The following is a 21,274-nucleotide window of genomic DNA, read 5'->3' as shown; positions in this document are numbered from 1 at the left end:
AGGAACCAATCCCTGCAACAAACCCCGTTGCCAACTCTGTCTGCATATCTATTCAAGGGACACCATCATAGGACCTAACCACATCAGCCACACCATCAGAAGCTTGTTCACCTGCACATCTACCAATGTGATATATGTCATCATGTGCCAGCAACGCCCCTCTGCCATGTACATTGGCCAAACCGGACAGTCTCTATGCAAAAGAATAAATGGACACAAATCGGACATCAAGAATTGTAACATTCAAAAACTGGTAGGGAAGCACTTCCATCTTCCTGGACTCTCAATAACAGACTTAAAAGTGGCCATTCTTCAACAAAAAAACTTTAGAACTGGAATCTGCAAACTTGACACCATCAAATTAGGCCTGAATAAAGACTGGGAGTGGCTGGTTCCCTCTGTTGATACTCACACCTTCTTGTCAACTGTTGGGAATGGGCCACATCCACCCTGATTGAATTGGCCTTGTTAGCACTGACTCCCACTTGGTAAGGCAACTCCCATCTTTTCATGTGGTGTATATTTATACCTACCTAGTGTATTTTTCACTCCATGCATTTAATGAAGTGGCTAATAGCCCACGAAAGCTTATGCCCCAAAAAATTTGTTAGTCTCTAACGTGCCACAAGGATTCCTCGTTATTTTTGCTATGACACTGCCACTCATTGATCTGTGGTTGGAGAGGATGGACTCCTTAGGTACATCTGAAACAGTCACATTAGTCAGATTTTTACATTGTACTGTAGGTTGAACTGTGTATCTGACAGATGACTGACATGACTATGAAGAATCCTCAACTGGCACCTCATATTGTAGTCATAAAGGAGAAGCATGTAAAGCTACCATGGTGTTGCCAAAGCTACCATACCTGAACCATTTCAGTTCCTAACATTAGACTGGTCCAACGAATTATGGCCTAATGTAGCCTGACTTTGGACACCTCCAAGCATTCCTAATCAGAGCTCTTTATATTTGTAGTCAGTCAGTGATTCTATTTCCAAAATACTTACGCATCCAGTAAAGCTTTATAATCCAGCACTCCTGAAATGAGATTAGCAGCAAACCTGTAAGTGAAAAATAGACATAACCTCACTCTTTTGCCATGCAGCAACTTGGTGCCATTTCTGGGAGTTCAGCCTGAGCCCAAGAAGGCCCATAAAGATCAATTATACTCTACAGCAGTGGTTCGCAAACTTTTTTTTCCGCAGATCACTTGAAAATTGCTGAGTCTCAGCGGACCACTTAATGATCTTTCCAAATGTTATTTTGTACCATTAGCTAACTATTGTAATGCGCTTTAGATAAAAGCGCTATATAAAAAAAATTAATAATAATTAATTTTTTTTGGTTCTACAGATAAAAGCACACAACTCATATTTTAATATCAGTAGTCTCATCTTTCGAATGCGATGGATGTGCCCTCTCTCCCCCCGCCACGGCAGTCCCCGAGCTGGGGCTGGGAAGGAGGGGGGCTCTCCCTCTCTCCCCCTCCATGGCAACCCCCGAGCTGGGGCTGGGAAGGAGCGGGGGTCTCTCCCTGCCTCCCACACCACAGAAGCCCCTGATCTCTCCCCTGCCACAGCAGCCACAGAGCTTAGGCTGGGAAGGAGGGCCGTCTCTCCCCAGCAGCTGCAGCCCTGGAGCTGGGAAAAGTTGCCTCTTTCTCTGGCCCCCACAGCCCTGCACATCCCAGATTCCCCCCATCCCCTCTTCTCACCCCACTGCCTCCTCCCACCTACCCCTTATTCCCCCCAAGTCCACCACCTCTCCTTACATGTGTGTCTTCTCTGGGGTCCAGGCACCTAATTAGTGGAGCCCTGCCTGCGCAACTCCATTAATTAGGTGGATAGCCCTTTATTCTCTCGTGTGTGGCCATCCAGGCATGCACTTCAGAGAGAACTTTTCACGGACCACCTGAATGGAGCTCACGGACCACAGTTTGAGAACCTCTGCTCTACAGCATAACGGAGTCTGTCTCTTGGCAAGAACAGAAAAAAACAACATCTATGATCAATTTTAAAATACACATGCAAAGGAAGAATTTGTTGACTAGTGTATATAATTAGTGTTATGTATTTTTATGAGCATAGTGCCTAATCACGGACCAGGACCCCATTGTACTAGGTGCTATACAAACACAGAACAAAATGACAATCCCTGCCCCAAGGAATTTACAATCATGTAATGATGATCCTTACTTAACAATTAAACAAAATTAGACTGGATACCACAAGAGGATACTTGGAAGTAGTTGTTTACAGAACGGGATGGGGGCTGCATCCTTGATAGGAGTCTCAGCAATATAAACACTTAAATACTACCTGGTGTATTGAAGTACTTGCTGTCCTGAAATATATACTCTTGCTCCATGGCTGTAGGGCAGGAACATTATTTCCTCAGACCGCCCATTTGCTGTGTTTCTGAATGGGATCTTCTATGCTAAAAGTGTTTGCATGTTACACATCATATGCATTAGAGAAATGCAAAACAGTTTCATAGAAAAGAATGTGCACAGTGAATCTATTCAGTAACAAGAGGAAGCACATTTATTCTAATGTTTAGAGTAGGTTTAAAAAAAAGACATGGTGCTCTATCTATGCAAAATTTTAATATAATACAGATCAGCTTCAAGGTTCTGGCTGTTTTTCAAAATTATAATAGCATAAATTCATATGCAATTTAGTGTTTCAGTAATGCGCAGCTGGAAAGTACTAAAAGCAAAGAGGAAATCTGCAATATTTGAAAGTAGCTTTGCTTTGTATTGCTGTTTAAAAAGATTTGGCAAAGGTTGAGAATTGGAAGCTTACTTTTTTAATAGCATCTGGGGATGTATGTTGTGTACTTGGCTTGTATAAACTTTGTTTATTCTTTGTTTTCACTTTTTAAAATAAATTTAGCCACCCTTATATCCATATAGGGAAATGGTCAACACCAAAAATGTTCTTTGGATACTGGTGATTTTAGAAGGAACAGGGCTCCAGAATTCGTTGGTTTTACGTGCAGCAGCAGGTATAATCAGGAGTAATGCAATTACTTTTTGATATAAAGTAATTTTTGAAAACACTGTCTGTTAAAGGGACCCTTCTCCCCCAAACCCTGTTTTCTTATCCTTCAAGTCAGCTCTGTTGTACATAGCCTAATTCTTCATGAGCCCTGGAAATGATTTTCTTCTAGCTCATGTTTTAATATTGTATCTCCAAGTTCTTTTCTTTGGGCTCTGCAGCAGTCTTTTACATTAATCTGTTATCTGATCAATGACAACAAAGCACTCACTGTTGTTTTAGAATGGATTTTATCGTATTGTCGGAGGGTGTTGATTTCTTGATACTAGTTCTTGGTATCCCAGTTGTTTCCATTGCACTTTCAGGTTGTTTTGACACTAGCAAAGTTAGTGCCCACTTTCCAGCACTTGCGCAGCCTGGGGGTACATGGTGGGAGATGGGGCAGTATACTAACTTTTGGGCTTATATTTTCCCTACTCATCAGTCCCCAGGAGATGCTCAACTGAGTACAAATGTTTTTCCTGCATGGCGCAAAGACCTCCGATTAGGGTGGCTGACATGTAGGGCTCTGCTACAGCTTGCTGAGTTGTAACTGTAGCATATTGGAGACTGTTCCAGTCTAAACAGCACGCATGGAGTCAGGATTTCTTTTCCCAGCAAAGAGCTCTGATTTGGGAAAGTATCTGATGAGCAGTTTAAGATGCTTCACAAATATCCCTAGTTTTAAAATTTCCACTAGTATATTTTGTCTAAAATGATAAATGTGATGGCAAAATTTTCTATTAAAAAGTATAATTCTTAACTTAAGGTTTCTGCGTGAGTGAAACTAGAAGCTGCCTCTAGCCAGTATGTACAGTAGGGAATGGTTTAATGACTGGCACCCTCATTTGTTCAAACAAGCTACTTGTCTGTTTGCCAGAGTAGCATATTTAAAGGGTTTTTTTCAGAGGCAAAAGCTGTGGTCTTTAATACGTTACCTCAGCTGGTCATTCACATCCTTGAAATGTTGACGAGCAAAGATAATTGCAGGGCTGGAATTGACTGGAAGAGCCAACCGGTTGCTGAGGTACATGTCATCCAACCAGTAGTTAAACACCTAAGGGAAGGGGAGGAAACATCTTACAACCAAGTAAAAGAGTGTGTGTGTGTGTGGGGGGGGGGGTGGCACTATGCATTAAATGTGGGCTTTGATTAATGGGGCCATTGATCATTTTCAGTCTGGGCTCAGTGGGCTCAGCTCACTCTAAATCAGCCACAAATCCATTATCCTATCATTCAATCTATGGTAATTTACAGTGTACACCATAAAAAAAAAACAAGTTTATTGTATTATTACCTATATATTTGTTCACAACAAAGTAGATTTAAGAACCAATGGTAAGTGTTTATTTCTTAATGGCCCCAACTGTATTTTCAAGGATGGGTAGAATTTAACCAGTGTAGGCTTTCCTTGTGGAGATAGTTGCTGCAAATGTCGGTTGATATTGCCTAGATGCTAATTTTATTATCTTTCAAGCACCTTCAGCGTACTTACTGCTGTGCAGTATGTAGAGGTATACATAGCCCCAGCGAACTTAATAATCTAAGGCCCTGATCCTGCAGATAATAGTGGATGGGTGGAATCCTTAGCCTGCACAGAACCCTATGATAGTCAATGGGGCTTCATGCATATGCAGCAGTCCACTTACATGCCATCAGTTCCAAGATCAGGGCCCAAATTAGACAGACAATATACTGTAGTTAAAAAACAAGCAACATCAGGACCTAAATTTTCAAAAGTGACTAGTGATTCTGGGTGCCTGAGTTTTTGGATGCCCAACGTGAGAAACCTCAAAGGGACTGATTTTAAGAGGGGGATGGTACTTAGCATTATCTGATCATCAGGACTATTTGAAGTGGGGAACTCCAAAATTGGGTCATCTAAAACACCAGTCATTTGAAAATTTAGGTCCATGTGACCATATGAAGGTCAAAATTTCAAAGCAGTTCCAGCATGGGGTGTTTGCTTGTTTTTTAATTTAACAAATTTGTAGGTGGATTATGCCACTGAGAGATGTGGAGAGAAGCACATCAACTGCTGGCATGTCAGAGTGTGATAGTTATCAGTACTTGGCCCATACAAGCACAAGTAATGACCTCCTAAGCATTTGTGTACAGAAGTTGAAAGTACAACAAAGACATTCTCATATCCTCAGCTACTGTTTCACGCTGTTGCTGATCACCACATTTTGGAAGACAGAGAGTTGTTTGGAAAATCAAGTTGTCTGTCTGAATTTAGCAGACATACTTTGAGTACAGTAAATATAAACAGAGAAATTATGCAAAACTAATTATGAATTTATGCATCTGCTGAAAAAGATTTCCTTTGAGATTTTTTCAACGTTATTGGAACAGATGTTGAAAATAACTCCTTCCCCCACATTCCCTGGAGTCTTCAGGAAAAGAGGCCAAAGCTTTATTCCTGGGAAGTTAAATTCCAAATTAAAATAACTCTAGTTTGTCTTAACAATTGAATGATTACTTTTACTAGCCAGACTGGATGTTGTGATATTTCAGAAAAGCCTTATATGTGGCTCAACTATCATTCTTGTACCCTTCAGGCAGGTCACATTTCTTATTTGAATGATCAGCTCTCTCCTTAAATAGTTATTAGAAACACATTTTTATTTAATAAATGTATTTTTTTCTCCAACCAAGAAGATGAATTATTGTTTCAGGATCAGAATAACAAAAGGAGATTTGACCATTCAGTGCAGCTTGCAGATGATATCTGTGTGTAGTCTGTATAGCAGGGAGAGAATTATTTACTTGGAATGCGTTGGCTTTTAAAATCCAGCTGTCATGTCATCATTACAATCTAGGTCTGAATATAGGAACACTTTAATTGTTCAAAGGTTCTTGTGGATCATATCACTAAAGCTGGGGGGAAATTCTGGCCTCACTGAAGTCAAGGGCAAAACTTCCATTGACTTTAGTGGGGCCAGGTTTTCCACCTCTTCCTAGATGAGATGGATAAACCTGAATACATACCATTTTTCTAGTTTAGTTACAATTTCTGTCACTCATTCATTATCCAATATGCTGTCACTACTGCCATTTTTCAGATTGGCCAGAAGAGACAGCTTCAGAATGGATGGCCTGTAACTGTCTGCAAATATCAAACACAATTTATCCATAACGTATTGAACTTTTCTTGCTTTAGGGAGCAGAAACCTTGATTGTTTAAAGATTGAGGTCTTCAGCATGGCGCATACATTTTTTTTTCTGCAAAGAGGGATTTTAAGCAAATCTTTTGACATACTATACAGAAAGAAAAATAATAGTCTTCTTTGAAACCATGTTCCCCATGTATACCGCCCAGAATAATTCGATTTGATCAGAGATCACATGGAATTGGTACCCATAGTACACCATGCCCACAGTCCTTGTAGTCCCATCAGTTTGTGCAGAATTCAAACTCTTTTTTTAAAATAAAAAATTTCTAGCGCCCAAGGCTCCCCAGAAAGCCTTCCAAAAGGGATGTGATGTAGCGCTCTCTGCCTGAGTGTGCAAATAGCTTAAAACGATGGCTCTGAGAGATGTGAACTGCCCTCATCCATACTACTGAGTTGTTGACCCTGAAGTCTAATGATGGCATTGTAAATATCTATATTTTTAACAATATCAGTGGCTAGTCATTTTAGAAACATTCCAGTCTACCCTTCTGGGAATGTGGGTAGAAACACCAGCACGTTTTAATCTAGTCTGACTCCTGGACTTGATCCAAAAAGTTGACATGATTTATAGCAACCTTATATAAAGGTTTTTCATGTAACTCATGTAGGTAATCACGAATAACTTATAAATGAGCAGCCTCTCACACAAGCCATTCTTTTTCTAATGTGCATTTACTTACCCAGTTTCCAATCTTCTCCCTTCTATCTAGAAGTTTTTGCTGTAAGGATTCTCCTAGACCTCCTGCAACTCCAAATTGTTCTACTATGGCCTTGGTCTTCCTAAATTGCTCATCTGGAATCAAGTGTTTCACGCATTGTAGGTACATGTGCAAGGTCTGTTGCAGTGGAGGCACTGGAAGCTTGGGCAGTGTCTAATCATAAAAAGATGGAGCGGTAAATAATGTTATGCATTCGTAGTATTTCTTTAGTTTTGGGTGAGTTACAACAGATGATGTGAATATTTTAGAGGAATATATAGGTTCGGATTGGATCTTGGTTTTGAGATGTTATTATCTGAGACCAAGCCCATATTCCTAGCTTTGCCCAAATGTCATTTCTGTCACACATTTTTTTACATTAACTGCTATAGAAATAGCATGAAAATGTTTTTTCTTCTTTGTATTAGAAAGATGAGCCAGATGAAGGCAACACTTAAAGAAATCTCCCAGGAAGAGTTAAAGTTCTCCTTAAGGGAAGCCTTCCTGATGATGCTGGAATCTTACCAAGTTTAACTGAAAATATGCAGAGATTCCTTTGGAATTAGTTGGTGCTGCTCTCAACATGCAGATTGAGTTTCAGGGATAGATGCACAGAGCTTTGTTTGAGGGCGACTGTGACAGGTTTCAGTTGGTCCACCGAGCCGCTGGGGGGGGCAGTGGGGAGCTACTGCCTCACCGGCCGGCCTTGATCACACCTTTCTGTCTCTGGGGAATTAGCGGAGGGAGGTGTGCCGGCTAGAGTCAGTGGCACACCCCTCAGGCAGGGGGAGCGCCGGCAAGTCTGTAGCGTGCCCCTCAGACAGGGGGAGCGCTGGCAAGAGTCTGTAGCGTTGTCAGGATTCTGCTACCCAAGGCGGGTTGGCCAGGGTAGGGGAACACAGGCCCACCCAAATCCACTGCGTTCCAGCCCAGGGCCCTGACAGTGGCGGGAGGAAAGGGTCCCGACACTGGGTCAGCGGGGAGCCATCTGCAACATGCTGACCAAATAGACCCGCCGCACTGTACAGTTCTGCCCCTGGGCTACTTCCTACCCAATCTCTCGAGCGGGTCCCTCTGGTCCCCCCAGCTCATCAGGGTATTCCGCTCCAGCTCCCACTCCCCCTCAGGCTCATGCTGGCCCGGGTTACTGCCTGGCTCCTCCAGGTACTAGGCAGCTGGCAGTCCTGGTAGCCCCAGTCCTTCCTCCAGGTCAGGTTTCTCCTGGCCCAGGGCCTCCCCTGGCTCAGCAGCAGGGTCTGGAGGGAACAGCCAGCAGCCTGTGCCTCCCTCCCTCCTTGGTGTGCCCTGACTGGGCTAAGGGCCCCGCCCTTTGTACGTCCTGTTCCACTCCTCCCCTTCCGGGGGTTGGAGTAAGCTTGGTCTGGCCCCACCCACTCAGGCTGAGAGAGTGGCTCTTTACCCTCTGGTTCGGAGGCAAACCACCCTGGCTCCCTACAGTGACTAAAAGGGGAAATATGGAGGACCACATGACCTCTTTCTCTAGAAAAGGTTTCAGCCATCTTAAGAAAACTTCCCTTTTGGACACCTTTAATTCTCCTGGGGAGATTCCTTTAGTAGCTACTGTCTATGTCTTTCTAATAAATCTGCATGCCATGTGCAGTATCAATGAATTCCAATGGGATCCTTGTATATTTTACATTTGTAGTGTCTCGTAGCAGTTGGGGTTTTGAACATTGTGAGTGTAACTGTGTCACTTCAGTGGAGTTGGATCAGTGATGATGTTGACCCAAGATAACTTGGGTGTAAGATCTCTGATGAAGAGCATAGTTAGTTGTCTATAAAATAATGAATCAATGGTGGCTCTCAAACAGCATTCCTTAGTGTTCCCATGCATTGCTTTGGGACATTATCACTTTGTTTTATAAATTGGAATTAAGCCAAACAAATATGAGCTTTCATTAAAAATAAAAAGAGCAGAGAAGTCTGGTGGATAGGGCAAACAAAGCTGGGATCCATGGAAGAATGGAAAAATATGAGGAATTTTGAGTCTATTGGAAATCACAAGTGTAGTCCCCAGAGAGGTGTACGGCGGCCTCAGAGTCCTGAAATTGATTTTCACCTAGTGAAGCCATCCATACCCACCCATTAGTATTTCGCATACAACGGGATGTTTGTGTGGATCAGTTCTTTTAATAGATATTCATTCTTTTTTTTTGGCTTTTGTCTGTTTCATAAACAGGCAGTCTTCAGGTTGCTTTTCCCTAGTTGATGTACTAGAAATTCATTTTTAACAGGTTTGTTCCTTTATCAGAGAAAGTATGTGAGTGAGAGAGAGCTGTGCTCTGTGCCAAGAACTGGGAACCAGGGAACTCTGAGTTCAAATCCCAGCTCTACCACTGCCACTCAATGCTGCAGGGAAAGGCACCACTTTGCCTCCATTTCCCCATCTGTAAAATGGGGATAATATTTACTTACCCATGAAACATGTGATGGGATGAATTAATTGATGAAGATGAAGGGCCAGTTGAGCCTGTAATGCCTCTATATACATCATAAGTGAAAAAGTAATTAAGTGATTTTTGTCCATTTGGTGCACAATACAGGCATACAACCTCCTTTGGAATTTATTTGAGCAGTTCAGTGGTAATGGGCATAGAAATTTGTATGTCCTGGTGATGTCAGATATTCTGGTTCCACCATGTTTTGTCCAAGTAACATTGCTGTTAGTTCCACATCTTTACTAAGGCCAAAAGTTTCACACTTGATGGATTTAGGTAACTAATTTTGGGCATACTCATCTGAATTTCTGGTCTAAGCTCCCTAAATCAATGTATTAACTTTTTAATATTTTTACCCAGCTGTCTCACAGATGAGTTGTATGTGAGAAACTGATAGGCAGCCTGTACTACCTTGTGGTAGAATGAAATGAATACTGGCCATTTCAGACTTTGTTGTAAATAATCTGCTCTATTTTTTTGTTGTTAGTCTCTGTTTGAGATGTGGATAATAATACATAACTACCTAGTAATGCAAATGCAACAGGGGACGGGTGAGGATGAATTATTTGTACTTTGAATACGAAAAGTGCTAAGACTAGTTTAAGGTCTTGATACTAGACTGTTGCAAGTGACCATTGTTTTCCAAAAATAAAGAAATGAGGTCAGGAATAATGTTTGTATTTACCACTGAGTTTCATTGATAACACTGCTCCTATTGATAATAACTAAAAATCATCTTTCTTTAATCCAACTCTGTTTTGTTTTTGTCCAAAAACAGCCACCTACTGTCTCATCTTTGCTGCATGCATCTTTCTCCTTCTGTGTGGGTTTCTCTAGCACAGGCATCCTTGCATTTCTTTTGAGATCTTTTACTGAGGCCAGAAATTGAAGCCACTTGGGGGCACTTACAGAGCAGTACACCTCAGTTCTGGAAATAGAAAAGATTTAAAGCCAAGTCAGTGACAGTTATTTATTACCAAAATATGCACAATATATAGTGTTCCCTGTGCAAGCGTACATTGAAGCTTAAGAATGCAAAACTGAAGAGAAACAGAACTACAATATCTAAAGTAAACTGAATTGAATCCTTTGAATATTACTTTGTCATTCAATTTGTTGCATTTCTCTACAAATTCATTTCTATAGAAAGATCCCATGCACTTAACAGGTTCTCTTTTGCCAGTTTTGATTCACTTTAATTCGTCAGTCTAATTTACTTCACAGTATGTCACACCATTTCAGAGTAAGGCCTGGTCTGCAGCCAGCTTTTGTACTAGTATAACTATGTCGGTCAGGGGTGTGACTTTTTGTTGACATAGTTATACCAGTACAACCCCTACTGTGGATGCAGTTATACCAGTATATTCTGTCCAAGGTACTTCCAGGGCCCCTGTTACCACAATATCAGAGCACCTCACACTCTTTTAATGTGTTTTTTTCCTCACAACAAACCTGTGAGGTAAGGAAGTGTCAAGTGACTTGCCTAAGGTTACAGAGGAAGTCTGTGGCAGAGCGGGAAATTGAACCTCCTGAGCCCCAGGTGAGTGCCCTAACCATTGGACCATCCTTTCTTTTATCTGTGGCACTGCCTTATACTGATATAGCTTGTTCTCTTTCCCATTCAGGGATAAACTATGCTAGTATAAGCAGATATATTGGTATAGCTGCATCCACATCAGGGGATTGGGCCGCTTTAGCTATAGTGGTATCATTAAGGTAGTCCAACTTTTGTGAGCAGACAAGCCCAGATGCTTAAAGGTACTTAGACACCTCTCTGCCTCACAGTTCAGATGTCACTGACATTTTCAAAGCTGCTGCTCAGCAGCTGCCAAACCTTGTAGGCACCTAAGTCTCTTGGATACCTAAATATCTGCCAGCCAGCATTTGCAAAGCCGCCTAAGCACTGATGCCACCCCCACAAGTAAAATAAATAGATGTTGATCAAGTAGATAGAGAGCTTCAATGTTTATAAAATACTTGTGACTGTACAAATGCAAGGTAGTGGTATGATTGCTACAATGGGGTTTTAAAAGAATTGGTAGGAGAATTTTTGTGTATGAAAGTGAGGGGTGAATAACTGGGCATGCTGTGGAAGGCACTGTGGGTTATTTCCCTCACACAGCTGTATGCAAGGGAAATTTAGGTTAGATGGCAGGGAAAACTTTCTGGCTCTAAGGGTAGTTAAGCTCTGGAATGGATTTCCAAGGGAGGCTGTGTAATCCCCATCACTGGAGGTTTTTAAGAGCAGGTTAGACAAACACCTGTCAGGGATGGTCTAGGTTTACTTGGTCCTGCCTTAGCACAAGGGGCTGGACCTGATGAGCTGTTAAGATCCCTATGGTTCTATGTCATCTTTGCTATTCCAGTCTTTTGGCGTCTGCACAGCTCTGCCAAAAAAGTGTCATTTGAATCCCCTTCTGTGATTCTAGTCCAGAGCCTTTGCTGGACAAACTAACACTTGTGCCATATTGTGAGATAGCTTTAAAACACTGGTGGATGTCCACAGGGCACTGGAATGAAACATACCAAACTCTTTTTGATCTGTGATGTGCTTTATCATAGATATGAGGTGAAAGGCTGCATTAACCCACAGTACCACTCAGCTCCCTATATAGTACTACAAAAATCTTGCCAAGTATTTATGAACCATTAAGCGAACAACATAAACTCAAAAAGAATTTAACAAAGAATTTAACAAAAGAATTTAAACTTTCCGTAATGCTCACTGAAGTCTGTGGCGTATGTAGCTGTGAACCTGTGATCCCTTAGTTCTCTGTGTACTGCCTTTAAATTCATAAAAACCTACGTTGAAAGACAGAGCAGCCAGTTTGTCTTTGGCACTGACGCAGCCTGTGCTGAGGAAGCACACACGTGGTGCTCTCGCAGTCAGACTTTACTTTCTTTCCTTATTGTTTCCTTTAATTTGAAATAAATGTCATGCAATCTCAAAGTACGTGTTTGTTCTTGGTCTGTGGAAAAATCTAGCAAAGGCAAAGCCCCTGGGGTTAATAGAATCATAGAAATGTAGGGCTCAAAGGGACCTCAGGTCACCAAGTCCAGTCCCCTACACTGGAGAGGACTAAGTAAATGTAGATCATCCATGACAGTTGTTTGTCCAACCTGTTCTTAAAAACCTCCTGTGATGGGGATTCCACAACCTTCCTTGGAAGCCTGTTCCAGAGCTTAACTATCCTTAGAGTTAGACAGTTTTTCCTAATATTTAAACTAAAACTCTCTTGCTGCAGATTAAGCCCATTACTTCTTGTCCTTCCTTCAGTGGACATGGAGAACAATATAAAGAAACAATATGTATTATGTACAAGGACTTGGAGAAATATGGGAAAGCTGACACTGTAGTTACTTTTGTTTTGTCTCTTCTGTGGATAGAGTCTCACTTTTAGTCTCAAATACATCCGATGAAGTGAGCTGTAGCTCACGAAAGCTTATGCTCAAATAAATTGGTTAGTCTCTAAGGTGCCACAAGTCCTCCTTTTCTTTTTGCGGATACAGACTAACACAGCTGCTACTCTGAAACCTGTCAATCTAGCATCTCTCACAAATATTAAATTCACTTAAATGTTGTATAAAGAAGATGAATGTTGCCCTAATGATGGAAAATCCCAGAGAAAAGCAAGATGACTTTATAGTTACTCGCTCTGATTGAAAGGAACATTGTCAAAGTTTTGGGGCCAAAAATTAATTTTCATGTCTTTAATTATGAGTGGCTCAAGCACACTCCCACTGTTCCTTCAGTTAACTCCATGTTTTTCAGCAGGATGCTGACCTTTGCAGGAATCATGTAGTGTTCATCATATTTCAAAGCAGCAGCAAAAATCCACAATAGAGAAGACTGACCTCTTCTTTAGCAGATAACAGAGAAAGAGTGACCGATCTAATCCACTTATTTGGCTTTGTTTCCAACTCATTGGAGTCAATAGATAGCTAAATCCTATCAGTTAAAATGACTTCTTGCAATTTATAGTGTAATGGTAGTTTTACATGAACAGCTCACAACCGATCATGCTAATTCTCTTTGGTATCAAGAGTATGCACTTTGAGCTGTGCGTTACTAGGGCTTGTTAAATGTTTGAAAACGCTAAAGTCAGGGCTACTTAATGACTAATTTAAGTCTCAGCCAGTCACATGGCCATTGCTTGATATATGGTGTCTAGTGCGAAATCACAATTAAATCTTTTGCTCTTCCTTTTCATATTCAGACTTTAACTATTTGATGTGGTGGAAGGGTATACAGTACTGGGATGAAAGTATGAAGGGGAACATTTAGGCAGCATGTTAGGAGAAATGGGAGAGTGAAGTCATTCAGATTTCATCCCTTGAGACATTTAAAGCTACATTGCAGGAAATAGTAGACAAGGCAGGGAACAATCCTGGATCCGCTATGAGATAGATCAAGTTGACCCAGTAGGTCTTCTGCAGTGTGTCTCAGTGAGCACTGGGCCTGATCCCTCAATATGCCAAGTGCCTCCTACAAGGTTCTGATCCCCTTCAACTCCCAATGACATCAGTGGGGATTGAGGGCTTTCAGCACTTTGTGAGAGACCCTCAGCACCCCTCGGGCCTGTTTTCTAGCGTGCTAACCAGGCCCAGGGTATGCCAGATGAACAACTCAAGGATCCACGAAGTCAGCTGAGGAGGGGAAAGAAGACTTCGAGGGCTATAGCCCGTGGGTGGAATACCTACCCCAGACGGAATCAGAGCTACTAGTGTGAACCCAGCATCTAACCTTCCCCTCTGGCAGTGTTGAGTGGGATCACGACAAACTGCCCAGCGCTACTGGGGTGCAGCCGCCGCTGGGCTGGGGAGGGCAGCGGGGCAAGCAGCAAATTTGCCGCTGCCCGAGAGCGAGCGATAGCGGGAATATTGGCCGGGGGTAGGCGCGGCGGGGCAGGTCCTGTCCTACTCACGCAGAGGAGGCATTGGGAGGTCTCCTCACCAACGCCTCAATCCCTTGGACAGCGCAGGGCTGAGAGCTCGGTGCCTCGGGCTGCGTGCTGGGCTGGGCTCCCGGGCAGGGGCGGTGCGGATGAGGGGTGCGGGCTCCCGCAGGGGGCATTGGAAGGGGGAGCGGGTGACCGCTCCGGGTTACAGGCCGGAGGGCCGCTCCCGCTGATCAGCCCGTTCTCTCTGCGCGGCGCGGCGCGGCGCGGAGCCCCTGGAGCCCGGATCTCTCGCTGCTCTCCCAAGCCAGCGGTTACCTTTAGCTTTCGCTTTGCTCGCAGCCGGCATTATCCTGTTTCCTTCTTCCTCTGCCCCTTCCCATCTCCGTCCCCCTCCCCGCCCTGCCTGGCTGGGCAGCTGGAGCCTTTCTGGCCATGCCCCTGGCTAATCCCCTTTCCATCCATTGGCTTCTGCGGCCACCCCTTCTCGGTTCTCACCCTCCTGCCTCAGTTTCTTTCTAGGCGATCCCGAGGGAGGCTATCGCAACAGCAACGGGTAACCGCGGAAAGCAGGAGATAAAGCGTAGGCTTTGCGCTGCTGCTGGGGGAGGGGAACACCCTAGTTGAGTTTCTGCTGTGAATAAAAAGTTATTGCGCTCCAGCTGTGCTGAAAGTAACTGGACTTAGGTACGAGCTGCGGTGAATGGCAGTGTCCGCTGCGCGCGGAAAGCCTGGAATTGCTCAGGAGCCGGGCAAACTCCCGCCCCGAGTCCTTGGGAAAGAGTTTGCCACCGAGGCTGGATCTTCCACTTGAGTCCAGAACCCGCCCCTGGTGCCAGCCTTTCCTCTTCGCCCCGGTGGGGTTAGTGCAGCCACCTCTGGGGCTGCCACCACTTGGAGGCGGATTCGTCTGTTACAAACCCATCCACAAAGACACAGGTGTCCCCAAAGGGCGGAGCGCTGAGTTATAGACCCAGCCCTGGTTCGGACCCCTTGACAATCTTCCCGATCTTCCAAGCTCTTGAGCCCTGATGGGAGGAGGCAGCCTATACAATATTTAAAGGGACAGCAAAGATGCTGTCTGCAGCCAGCTCCTTTGAGGAAATGATTTAACGCGTTGGAATAGTCCTAGACAGGGATTAATGGAACTTGCCAACTGTATCAACATAATAAATGGTTAGCAGCAGAGCAAATTAATAACAGCAATAAAAGTCAAATCTTCCCCTTACCGTTGCTCTGCGCTCCGAGTGTTAAATTGATTATAAACTGGAGGCGTCTACAACTTGTAAAAACGGATGCAAATATTCCCCCTCCTCCCACTCGTCTGGTTTTAGTCGCCTCCCGGCTAAATGAAGGAACTGTTTGAATGTCTTTAGCTGATTCCCCGGACATTCTGCAGAGGCTGGCGATTTGGTTTGTTCGGGGGTGTCATTCTACAGAACAATGTCTGCTGCAAAGTGGTTATAACGCGCGCACACACAGGGGTGAGAAAGGCACATCTGTCTGGTGCAAAGGTGGGAAAAGGCACAAGCTAAAGAACATCGGACACGCACCCTTGACGTGCGTGCGAACAGCTCTTGAATGCATCAGTGCCAGCCAGCGGCTGAACACCCCTTACCTGTTCCAAAGCGAGTTGATTGAAGTCAAAGTTTCAAACGCAAATGTCAGGAGCAGAGGGAAACCTGGGGGTGGATATTTCAGGCTTCAAAGCGCTTCTTGAGGGCTCAGAAGCGCTCTGGGCAATGTGGAGGCTTTGGAGCCTGCTTTTGCTCTGTCCAAGGTACTTTCATGTCTCCCTTTCCTTCTGGACACATACACTGCGTTGGGAGAACCTCTTCGTTCAGCCTCCCCCAGGTCTGGCTGTCTAACTCCTCCTTCCCTCCCTTCCTATTCGTGCAGCCTGAGCGGCCTCCCATAAGGCAACTCAGCCCAACCTCAAACCATCCTCCCGCTAGAGTTCAGCTTTCCTACAGGCTGGACACGCGGAGAGCGTCCTCCTCTCCGGGGCCAGCGGCAGGGGTTTTGCATGGTTCGCGGTCCCTAACCCAGCAGCAGACTGTGCGTTTAAAAGCAACATGGCACTAGTCTCTCTCAGCAACTAGTGCCCGGGAGCGGCTTGTCCGAAGTTACTGGGCATCGCCCCATGGCGTGTATTTCAAAGTGAAGGCGCCTTTTTTTCCGAGTGGAAAGCTGGTGCAGGGAAGGCAGGGTCCCCCTTCTGCGCTGACTTCGATAAAGCCACATTTTCTTTCGGTCTTTCGTTGCTTGACTATCAGGTTAACCTGCCACGTGCGGCAGTCTGACGAAGGGAAAAGGGCAGACACGCAATGGGTACGCAATATACATGTGCTCTGACCTCTCCCGATTCCCGATCTGCTTCCTCGGCCCCGTTGGGAATCCTTAATACTCTCCAGCCCTTAAAGGAGCAGGCTGAAGGACAGGGCCTCTCCTGTGTATTGAGCAATGCTTCCAAGCTTGAATTAAAGTTCTTTTCCTTGGCGTTCATTAGATGATTAACGGTGTTACTGGGGGTAAGGGAGTGGGAGGGAAATAAACAGCTCTGACTCCAAGGAAAAATTCAATTCCCCATTTTTGCTGCCTTTAGTTCAGTTGTAATGCAAATTCTCTCCCCTCCTCCCCCCCTTTAAACAATAGCAGCTTCTCCTTTGACCAAGTCAGGTCTTTATTCCCCGCGTTCGTTAGAATGGAGTCATATCTTATTTCTAAATCTCTAGCCCGCTAGCTTCGGGGGTGCGGGTTAGTTTTAAGGAGCAATTGGCAGTGCATTTCGAAAGAGCTTATTAAATACCCTCTGCACCCGGTGTTTAAAGTAGTACTAGTCTATTGGCGAAGATGGTTAACCAAAGGGTTTTGAATAATAAGAATCGGAGTTCTGTACAGAAATTATTTGTTCCCCTAGAGTCACAGCTGGACGAGCAGCGGTCTCGCTCTCCCTGTCTCTCTCTCTCTCTTTTTTTTTTATACAAATTGGCTGTCCTGAAAAAGGTAAGCACTTTCTCTTTTTCCGCTGGTTTAAAATGAAATCAGAATGTGGGTGTTTAATTAGTGTGCAGTCCCTGGGTTTGTAAATATTGCTACCCTGGTTGAGCCTCCTTACCAGCACACACAAAAGCAAATGATCATTTGAATCTAGCCACACTGAAAAGAAAGTAAGCTTTCAGACATTAACTAAAGTCATACCAATAGCACTATGGACGGATGCCAGGGAAATCCCAGTTATCTAACTCCAGGCGAAAAAAAATTGTTACATCCTTAAATCTTCTTTTTGGCAGTTGCAAGTTGAGCTTTATTTTAGAAATGTGGGACTCAGCTTGGTCCTATGGTCATTATTGATTCTTTGTTACCGAAACCAAAATGCCACTACAAAGCAGCGCTTCCATTGTTATTTGTTCCTCTCAGAGGGGACTCCGAGGCCCTGAAAGCTGCTATCATAACGCCCTATGTCAATCAGAGACCTTGATGACCAAGTGAAATTGATGGCTGGTTTGTTGTGTTTCTTCTTCATTTTTCTAGGAACTCTAGCGGGAGGGGACTCTTTATTTTTTAGAAAAGAAGCCGTTTGTTTTGTCTAATAGATGGTTGAACATTTAAATAAACGATGTATTATAGCGACCTATAAGCAAGGGGGGAATCTACAGGGAAAAAATGTGAGCTTCGGTTTTATATTTGCGTTTGGACCACAGGTTCCATCATTTGGATATGTTTGAATAAATCACCTTCGCCCTTTTTAGCCCGTGATACTGACATCCTTTGTGAAGCGCTCTGAGATCTATGGGAAGCGCTGTATAAGAGCTAGGTATTATTATTTTAATCCCCATAGATTATAATTATGTGATATAGACGGGACTACATTCTGGGCAAAGTATTACATTTTCCTTACCGTAAATCTACGTGGGGTAAATGCAAAATTCGGAAGCATTTGATTATGTAAAGTCTTTATTGAAAAAGTGCTGTATTTAAAAAATAAACCAATACCTTAATACCAAGACAGTGTATGCAGCGAAGTTTGATGCCCTGTTTGCAATTCAGTACACATTTTCTGTCGGAACATTTTTACATTGTCAATCTTTGAATTCTGAGATTCCACCCCAGGGAATTTATTTGAATTTATTGAATCGGTCTTAAGAAATAAACGAGGCTGATGTTATAGGGAACTTCTTGACATTTGTTAGAGTAATATCCTTGCCCTCAAAAACAATGAAAGAAAGACCATGGACCCCTCAAACTTCATTTATTCAGATCATATTATCCTTGTAGATTTGGACTTACACATGATACAGTATATTGCATTTACCAAGTAGCAGCACAACAGAAAAAATGATTACAGCGCTTCAGCTGGTTCTCAAAGAAGAAATAATACGATGTGATTTTTGTTGCTGTTGTTAAATATGAAACCAAGTGAAAGTGTCAGTACATATATACAAGATTTAGTAAATTTAAGTCCCTGAATATGCCATCTGAATTTTATTACAGACTTCCCTCCCTTTTAATGTATTTTTACAGAGATATACAGTATGTCACACATAGAGTTTTCAACTCGAGAAAACTTTTGCACAAGAGACCTCAGCTAAAAGTTTTTGGAAGGACCACCACAGATTTATGTAAATGCATCATTAGATTAGTCTTCTTCGTGCTTTTCCCTTGCCAGTGTCTAAGGAAATACCAACTTAAAACAAGTCGAGAAGACATTACAGCATGATAAAGGTTAAATTGTATATAGTGCACATTGGTACATAAACAGACGGCAATAATGCTTTCACCCCCCCCCCCATTTTAACCCTTGTTCTGCCAGCTCCGTGTAACCTAACTGTATTCATAGTCTGAAGAGTCCTCCTCCGAGGCCCCTGTCAGGTCTCTGTGGTAAGAGTCCACGCTGTTTCCTTGCATCCCCCCTGTTGGATGGGGGGTTTTCCCCTTGCCTTTGCGCTCCTCCATTTTGATGGTGTCATAGAGTCCTTTGGGTCCTTCCTCCAGCAGGATGTTCCTCTCGGAGTGAGAGGCTTTCATTTGGCAGACGTTTTTGAGGAACAGGAGGACCGGGGCGTAAAGCACGTTGGCAAGCCCCATGCCCAGGTTCAGCTGCACGAAACCTAGCGAGTGCACGATCTGGCTGGCGACTATGGGCCCCAGGGCATACGCCAGGGAGTAGGAGATATCCGCTATGGCATAGACGCTGCCGTAGACGGAGACGTGGCGCACGTCCACGAGGAAGGCAAGCGTGGGCAGCAGGGCCGTGTCCACCAGGGCGATCCCGAAGCAAATGCCGCAGAGCGGGACGATGAGCTGCCCGAAGTTCCGGCAGGCGGGCACTGTGCACGAGCTGGCCCCGATGATGACCATGCCCAGGGCCCCATAGAACCACTGCAGGTGCGGGTACTTGGCGGCCAGTTTGACGGTGATGTAGACGCCCAGCACATGGGGGAAGAAGGCGGGGAGCCACGTGACCCCCATCTCCCACTCCGAGGCGCCCATGGTCTTTTTCATCCACGTGGCGATGGTGGGTTCGAGGAAGGCCAGGGGGATGTTGCACGTGGTGAGGGCGCCGGCCACCACGGCGATGTAGGGGTCGATCATGAGCCTCTGGATGGGGGTGCCCACGGGCATGTTCTCCCGAGCCCGGCTGCCGAAGGGCTTGATGACGGTGAGCAGCAGCAGGCAGTCCAGCAGGCAGACGCAGGCCAGCACCAGGAAGGGCACCCGCCTGCCGGCGAACTGGTGGAGGATGCCGCCGAAAGGGGGCGCCACCAGGCTGCCGAAGGAGATGAAGGCCAGGGCGATGCCCAGGGCCCGGCTGCGCTCCGACTCCTCGGTGTACTTGTCGGCGATCATGGCGATGCCGGAGGTGTCGGCGAAGGCGGAGCCCAGCCCCTGCAGGCTGCGGGCGGCGAAGAGGGTGGCGTAGTTCTCGGCCAGGGCGAAGATGATGGTGGAGAGGAACATGACGGTGAGGCCGATCAGCAGCGGGATGTCGTAGCCCACGCGGTCGATGAAGGTGCCGCTCAGCGGGTTCACCAGCAGCTGCAGGATGGCCTTGGAGGCGAACAGCAGCCCGATCTTGATGTCCTCGTTCTCCGGGGGGTACCCGGGCCCCAGCACGGACTTGGCCCAGCTGGCGTTGGCCCCGCTGGCGTTGCTCTCCCGGGCCTCCCACTTGGTGAGGTAGCTCGGCATGATGGGCACGATCACCATGTAGAGCATGTTATCCAGGAAGAGGGCCACGCACACGATGACCAGGATCAGCCGCCGCTGCCGGTGCACGTCCTGCATGGCCGTGCCCAGCTGCTTGGTCTTCTCGCCCATGGCATAGGACAGCTTCTCCACGGCGGACTTGGCCAGCCCGGCTCCCCCCTCGGTCGCCATCCTCCGATCCGGGGGACACCCCGTCCTGCGCCCGGCAACACAGCCGCTGCCCTCCTCAAACTTCAGCCTGTCCGCTGCGCGGGTGCCTCGCTATCTGTGCATGGGGGGCCGCGGGGGGAGAAGCACTCTGAGGATAGAGAAGGCTGAAGCTCCGGTCTTTTCCTCCACACACCCCTCCTCCGGCCTTTCCCTCTTGCCGCCTCTTCCTTGGCGATACGGCTCCCTCCAGACACACCTCCTCCAGTCCTGCCCTCCTTCCTCTGCCCCTGGCTCTGCTTTGCCCTGCGCTGTTGCTCGTCTGCTCCTCACAAGCCCGGACGCCTTTCACGTCTTCAGGGAAGCCGGCAGGGCGGCTCACACTGTGGCGCGGGCTCCAGACGCGCGTTGGCAGCTGCTTCCCCTTTGCCTCGCCACTCCTTGACGGACGGGCTGCCAGCGCGCCGGCTTACTTCGCTTGGCTTTGGCCGGAGCTCACTCCCAGTCCGCAGCGACCATCCCTGCCAAGGCTGCGGGGCGGATGGGAAGGGCTGGCCAGCCGCAAGAACGCCCCCAGCGGCCCCGCTCCCCAGCTCAGAAGGCCGCGGAGAGCCGGGTGCCCCCAGGGCTCAGTCCCATCGCTCG

General features: G+C 45.6%; 2 protein-coding genes and 1 long non-coding RNA gene across 4 annotated transcripts in view; 1 reads left to right on the top strand and 2 right to left on the bottom strand.

Annotated features, from left to right (window-relative positions):
• Nucleotides 1–10,289, bottom strand: part of CHAT (choline O-acetyltransferase) — a 41,638-nt gene extending 31,349 nt beyond the window's left edge. The window contains exons 1-4 of the mRNA XM_073354911.1: nucleotides 10,161–10,289; nucleotides 6,898–7,089; nucleotides 3,980–4,098; nucleotides 1,011–1,064 (exon numbers count right to left, since the gene is read on the bottom strand). Of these exons, the coding sequence (XP_073211012.1) occupies nucleotides 1,011–1,064; nucleotides 3,980–4,098; nucleotides 6,898–7,089; nucleotides 10,161–10,220 (425 nt within the window). The 5' untranslated portion in view covers nucleotides 10,221–10,289. The remainder of the gene's footprint in view (nucleotides 1–1,010; nucleotides 1,065–3,979; nucleotides 4,099–6,897; nucleotides 7,090–10,160) is intronic.
• LOC140914746 (uncharacterized) overlaps nucleotides 1–21,274 on the top strand; it is a 120,091-nt gene that overhangs the window by 73,876 nt on the left and 24,941 nt on the right. The window lies entirely within an intron of this gene.
• SLC18A3 (solute carrier family 18 member A3) lies at nucleotides 19,067–21,148 on the bottom strand. The gene has a single exon (XM_073354910.1). The coding sequence runs from the start codon at nucleotides 20,651–20,653 to the stop codon at nucleotides 19,097–19,099; it is 1,557 nt and encodes a 518-aa protein (XP_073211011.1). The 5' UTR covers nucleotides 20,654–21,148; the 3' UTR covers nucleotides 19,067–19,096.

The sequence above is a fragment of the Lepidochelys kempii genome, chromosome 7, assembly GCF_965140265.1.
Source record: "Lepidochelys kempii isolate rLepKem1 chromosome 7, rLepKem1.hap2, whole genome shotgun sequence".
Lineage (NCBI taxonomy): Eukaryota > Metazoa > Chordata > Testudines > Cheloniidae > Lepidochelys > Lepidochelys kempii.
This window is presented reverse-complemented; position numbering and strand designations above follow the sequence as displayed.

Bases quoted from the DNA above. Each gene is read 5' to 3' on its own strand.
- SLC18A3 (XM_073354910.1), bottom strand. From the start codon at position 20,653: ATGGCGACCGAGGGGGGAGCCGGGCTGGCCAAGTCCGCCGTGGAGAAG.